The following is a 6,733-nucleotide window of genomic DNA, read 5'->3' on the forward strand; positions in this document are numbered from 1 at the left end:
ACGTGAGAACTGTAATTTATAAGATTTAAATTGTTTAAAATACATTGTTCCACACTGTAAAATAGAACATTTGATCATGTACATGTATATATTCACATGTTCTGAGCTGAATTTTTTAAATTTTTTGTAAGTAGTGAATTAAGTCCTGACACGCACAATTGTGCGGGTGCCTTTTTTTTTTTTTTTTTTTTTTTTTCCCAGATGTTAATTTTTATTTTGTAGAATAAACTAAAAATATTTGTATTTAAGAGCATTTTAGTCGGTTTTTGACATACAAACAAAAATTCACACCGGCAATTTTCTTTCAGGTCTGAAAGGGTTACATAAATTTACAATGTGTACATTAATTAAAACCCAGAATTTGTGACAGGGAAGCAATTAAAATTATCATACAATGACTAGAAATTGTCCAAAGTGTAAATTCGAACTTCTCCAATTGAATGGGTGAATTATTAGGTTGATAGTTTATGCAAATGTGTTCACATTGACTGGAAATTGACCAAAGCGTAAATTGGAACTCTCCCACTGTATGGAAGAATCATACTTTTGGGTATAACACTTTCATCTTTACAATTATTATTATGTGGACTCCACATTCATCATTCTAAATTCCCTTTTTTTCTCTTAGTCAGTTACAGACATTACTCATAAATCCTCCCAAAGGTTGAACAATGTACCAACAGGAACATTAATCCGACAAGAATGGCACAAAATTCCAAGAAACATTTTATCAGATGAGCACCTGACTAATGAATGATATTGAAAATATGTTCCAACATACACGTTTTTAACCTGTAAAATATTACCATCCAACCATGCTTCTTTCTAATGGGATAACCAAGCCCAACAAGATCAACATTATACCACGGTTCTGGTTTTGTAGCTGTGTACAGTAAAATACCGGTATAACAAAATTTTGGGGACCTCTTAAATTAATTTGTTATAGTGAAATAAGTCAGTTCTTAAGAACTCGCCTAGTATTATATCCATTAGTTATTGTTGTTTTTAGGGGCGGAACTACGAGGTCATCTGCCCTGTTATATCAGCTGCAGAATCTATATAACTTCAAAATACCATTATAATAATAAGAGTTACAGTACTGACAGATGTTTTCAGAAAATCTATTTTTACATTGTACCAGCAAGTCTACACACACTGTTCCAGAACATCACTTTTTGAAAAAGTCTGTGATTTTCTTCTGAACAGATCCAGGCACAAAAGCTCGTTCCAAATAGTCACCAACCAATGCACATGAATTTAAAAGAGATTCTGGCACATCACATCGTGACACAAGAAAATCTTGAAGGCTACGTGTCATGTTCGTTGCCTGCTGAAGAGTCAAGCTCTGTCTATCACAATCATTTTGGGGGTTGTCTTCCTCCTCATCGCATGGATCTCTATCATTCGTAATGTTCTCCACAATTTCCTCATTGGTGATTTCTTTGTGGACTATTACATCACTATCTACATTGATGTAGTCGGTAAGACTTGCTGTAGATGGCACATCCAACGTTGTACACAAACGCTTCCAATTCTCCTCGGTTTCCACATCATCCAACACTTCACTTTCTGCTACGTCTTCTGTAAAAACCACTCCAGCTTTTCAAGAGCAGTTTGTGATGATGTCTGCATTCAAGGATTTCCATGGAGCATTAAACATCTGCACTGCTTCCAATATATTGATGTTAATGTCTCTATTCGTGGCAACGTTGCAAAGCATTCGACGGACCACATGAGCTCGGTAATGCTTCTTTACTGCATGAATTATACCCTGATCCAGCGGCTGCAGATTTGAAGTTGTATTTGGAGGCAAAAATAAAACTTTTACATGCTCCAAATGGCAAGCACACAATTATGAGAAGAGCAATATTGTCCAATAATAAAAGAATTCTCCTCTTTTCGGCCTTCATCCAACGTTCCAAGTCCAACAACCACTCTTTGAATAGCACAGATGTCATCCATGCCTTAGAGTTGTGCCTGTATTCACAGGGCAGATATTGCACCCCCTTGAAGCACCTTGGCTTCCCAAACTTCCCAGTTATAGAGAGGATTCAGTTTGTCCATCTGCAGACGTCTGCATTATAAATGTCTGCCGGCGAATATTCCTTCAAAGCATCCTTTAGAGTCTCCAGCCGCCATGAAGACGCAACTTCCTTCGGGGCATCGTTAGCTTCACCATTTATAATTTTGTGGGATATGCCATATCTCTCCCGGAACCTATGAAGCCAACCAGCACTACCCATAAACTCAGGTGACCCAAGCGAACGTGCGAAAGATCGCGCACGCTCGCATAACAGTGAGCCATTTATTGGAATGTTTTTACTCCGCATTTCCACAAATCACGTATAGACGGCTTGGTCCACCTCATTGTAGTCGGCTGTCCTGATCATCTTACGCTGTGGACCTAGGGCATCAGCATCAATGTTTTCCTCTATCTTACTTTTCTGTTTTAAAAAAGTAGAAAGTGTTGACGGGCTAATGCCATACTTCTTCGCTACATCTCATTTCTTTCCGCCTTTCTCTACTTCCGCAAGTATTTTACGTTTTTCACTCAATGAAAACTGCTGTCGATTCTGCTTATCCATTTACGATGATATGTACTTATTTATTTAACGAAATGCACACAAACTTTGCAAGTTTAATGATAAATCTTAACAGCAAGAAGTAGTTCTCCAAGAGAGAAAGAGAAAACAAGCAGAAATCAGCCTGGATTTTTATTCATCTGATGCTATGATTGACCGCAGCTGGACCGGTCCAAATAATGACATGAGAAGTCAAGGTGAATGTGAGAAGTGCTTTGAATAGTCTTTGCGAATTAAATACGAAGAAGAAACATGCAATGCATGATGCGACGGGGTTCATTGGTGGATTACAAACATCGCAATCCTACTCAGCCAATAGTGTGACGTCTTACATTGGTTGATGGGCGAAGCCTATTGGTTGCGCAAAGCGTAGCGTTCATTGGTGGATTGCAAACTTGGCGCTCCTACTCAGGTAATAGAGTGATGTCTTACATTGGATGATGGGCAAAGCATATTTATTTACTTAATAGTGCACAAATGTGCATTAAAAGAAAATATACATTAATCTTTTGCATATTCTAGTGAAGATTTTGTTCTCTTGTTGCACTTGCTGAAATGATAGAGATTGCAATGTTTATCACACAACGTACACACACAATGTAGGGGCGGTTCATGAAAGTCTGATCGCTGGCAAAGACGATGGTGAAACCCATGTACCGCCAGCCTATTCAAAGCACTTCCAACGTCATTATTTGGACCGGTCCAACTGCGGTCAATCATAGCATCAGCTGAATAAAAATCCAGGCTGATTTCTGCTTGTTTTCTCTTTCTCTCTTGGAGAACTACTACTTCTTGCTGCTTATGTGAAAGCTGCATTCTTATTTTCAAATCTTTCAGTAAAAAAGTTTCTTTGGATAATTCATACGCAAGTCATGATGGTGACATCTTGGAGATGCCCAGTGTTCGTTTCAGAAATCTGGCCATTACATTTTCAATAGTTCGAAGGTCGGACACCGTTAGTCTTTCACAAATAAGTTCCATACCATATGTGAGAACTGGGCGAAGCGTATTGGTTACACAAAAGCGATTGCCTTCTCGAGCGCGTACGGTGCATATATGGAAAATGGCGATCATATCGTCTGAATAACGAAATAATGTAACAAGAAGAATGTTGGTCATAAAACAGTTAGAATTTTGGTTTTAAATTTGAGAAAATATGGTCAAACTGGTAAAGAAAAGAGCTCAATTTTATTTTGTTAAACTGAAACTATGAAATTCGTTAAAATGAAATATTTTAACATACAACAAATAGGAAAAAAGGAAGGGAGCAAGAAAAATATTCGTTATTCTGAAAATTTCGTTATACTAGTGTTCATTACAGTGGAATTCTACTGTACTTATGACATAGGTGACCATAACCACCTTTGGGTGGTCACAATTGTTTGAACTATCAACCTAATGATTCATCCATTCAGTTGGAGAAGTTTGAATTTATGCTTTGGACAATTTCTTGTCATTGTATGATAATTTAAATTGCTTTCCTGTCACAAATTCTGGGTTTTAATTAATGTACACATTGTAAATCTATGTAAATATAACCTACAGCACAACTTTTTGTAAAAAAAATTAAGCATAAGATCATAGTATTTAGTTTTAAGTTCTAATGTTTTATTGGTTTAAAGAGTTGACCTTAACATTATTATTAGGCTGAAGATGCCCAAAACTAGGGTGAAACATGTTCCTTTAGGATTTAATCACTACAGAATATAATTGTATTGAATAGGTGGACACAGTAATTTTATTCTTGAAAGAATTTTACTTATAGTCTCCCCAATATCACTAGTTTTTTTCTAAGAACACAATGCCAAATATTCTCACAAAACCGAATAGTCATATAACAGAGGCAGAAGTCTACAACCATTCAATATTATTTTAAAATGCGAAAATTACTCCGGTGGGGGTGGGTGGGATTAGTGCTTCAAAAATTGTTAGAACAGAAATTACGAGAGTAAATACAATACGTTCTCTTTTCCATGTTGTGCTATCATTTTTTCTTACCACTTTCTGCAGTTTGTTGTACAGTAATTCAAAATTGAAATGCCAAAGATTATATAAGGTTTTGCCATAATAGTCCTTTAAAATGTATGATTAGAAATACGCTTTCTCAATGTGGTATAGTTTTGCCAGAGTGAAATTCCAGGAGATGTAATCTTAATAGTTTTTTGGGCAGTTACCCTGAAGGCTTTTTGTATGCAAGAATCTGATTACAGAAAACAGTGGAGGAGCGCAAACAGCAGAAACGGCAGGAGATGAAAGACAGGGATCGAGAACGAGAGCGTGAACGTGAGGAACGAGAACGTGTGAGAGAAAGAGATCGTGGTGTGAGTGGGTCGCACGGCCGGAGCAGGGAGCGTGAGCGCAGCCATCGTCGTAGTAGGAGCCGCAGTCGGGGGCGGTCCAGGAGTAAATCCCATAGCTCAAGGTAGGTTTCTCTCTCTCTGTATTCTGCTTTTGGTCAGTCTGAAATATTTGTTTTTCTTGAAGTTGGTCTGTGAGCCGATTTAGGCCTCTTTTAAGTCCTGTACACTGAATGTATAACAATCACCTCAAAGAAGAATGGGTTTGTGAAGGCAAAAAGTTCAATAATGTCCCGAAATGGCCGTTGCATGAAGTGGTGCTAGTGTACTGGGACTGGGTATGTTAGCTTTTATTTTCAGGGTTGTGGGTTTGATTCCTGGTGCAGGACGTTCTTCCTCGTGTCTAGATACTGAATGGCAAGTCAAAGAATGCAACACTTCAGGCGTATCTTCAAACTGAAGAAATGTTGAAAAGACTTTACAGGTGTAAATTTCATTAACGTAAGGTTAAAGGAGTTTGGAGGTTGGATCATAGTAACAGCAGGAAGTTGTTCTTATGGTCTAAGCAATAGTCATTGAAGTTGACTAGGATGAAGGACTGAAATGTTCTGTGCTATGTTCGCAGGTCTCACAGGTCCCGCAGCGGCAGTCGTAGCAGGCGTTCACACTCGCACTCCCACCGCTCTCGTTCCAGTGAAGGCCGCAAAGATAGATCTCGATCAAGGGATAGGAAAAGAGATGGGTGAGGAATAATTCTGATAGTTGTTTGTTATAGACAATTGTTAATTCTTTTAGAGTAAATCATTGGTTGTTTTACTAGGGAAAGAAGACATGGCGATGACGACGGTGATGAGAATAAGAACGACTAGTATTGAAGAATGCCCCAAACAGTTATTTATTTATAATTTGTTGATACTCAAACCAGCATTCATTAAAGTTATGTGGCCGAATTTTTATATATATATATAATATCTGTATAGTAGAAAATTCCTAAGGTTTAAACATAGGAGAAAGTCCAGTTGAAGTCTCAGGCAGTTAAATTTGTTGTCCAAATTATTGAAGTATTTTATACTCTTTGAAGAAACTCATTTCATTATTTGTATAAATTTTAATATTATCTAATTTTTATTGTTGCTTGTATTTTCCCACCTTACATGGCACTGAAACATTCTCAGGAATGAAATTCTTCTGTTGTCTCCTAGTGCTGTTTGCCTTCATGATCAAAACTTGAGGCCCAACTGGTTTTCAACTAATGGTATTCATTCTTGTGTAAATTACAGTCATCTGTATTTTGTGCCTGTATGTGATAAATAAAGAAAGCTATTAGTCCAATGTGTGTTCAAACAAATCACCTGAACCCTTACATCAGATACAATACATTGAAATGTTTTAATACTACAATAAATCAAGGTGCATAATATAGACAGGTGAGTGTGAGAAGAGATAACAATCTCCACATCCCCTGTATTCATGAAGATAATGTCAAGGCTCCTTGCTGAGTGTTGAAATCTGCCCTTCTCAGGTAGCAGGAAAGGAGAAACGAGCCCATCGGGAGCTGACAAGACAGCCTTTGTTGGCGTTGCCACAGAGAGTTCGAAACTTTTACATGTCCTGGGAGCCTGTCCACATGGTGATATACTATCATACCTGCCAACCCTTCCGATTTTTGACTAATATAACCTCTAGTACAGCCAATACTCTTCCCTTAGGATAAAGGATAAATTCTTTTGTGTATCGTGTTTCCCGCTCACCACAGCAGCGTGTGCGCTTTATACAGCTGGGGATTCGGGGCGGCAATCATCTTGCAAGCTAGAGGCTAGCGCGCACTAACGACTCAATCGGGACGAAAGAATG

General features: G+C 37.9%; 1 protein-coding gene across 3 annotated transcripts in view; it reads left to right on the plus strand.

Annotated features, from left to right (window-relative positions):
- Positions 1-6,211, plus strand: part of LOC136876029 (putative RNA-binding protein Luc7-like 2) — a 131,820-nt gene extending 125,609 nt beyond the window's left edge. For all 3 annotated transcript variants that reach the window (XM_067149638.2, XM_067149639.2, XM_067149640.2), the window contains 3 exons: positions 4,793-5,004; positions 5,505-5,621; positions 5,700-6,211. In XM_067149638.2, coding sequence (XP_067005739.1) covers positions 4,793-5,004; positions 5,505-5,621; positions 5,700-5,748 — 378 coding nt within the window. In that variant the 3' untranslated portion in view covers positions 5,749-6,211. The remainder of the gene's footprint in view (positions 1-4,792; positions 5,005-5,504; positions 5,622-5,699) is intronic.
- The last annotated feature ends 522 nt before the right edge of the window (positions 6,212-6,733 follow it).

This window comes from Anabrus simplex, chromosome 6, assembly GCF_040414725.1.
Source record: "Anabrus simplex isolate iqAnaSimp1 chromosome 6, ASM4041472v1, whole genome shotgun sequence".
NCBI classification, from domain to species: Eukaryota; Metazoa; Arthropoda; class Insecta; order Orthoptera; family Tettigoniidae; genus Anabrus; species Anabrus simplex.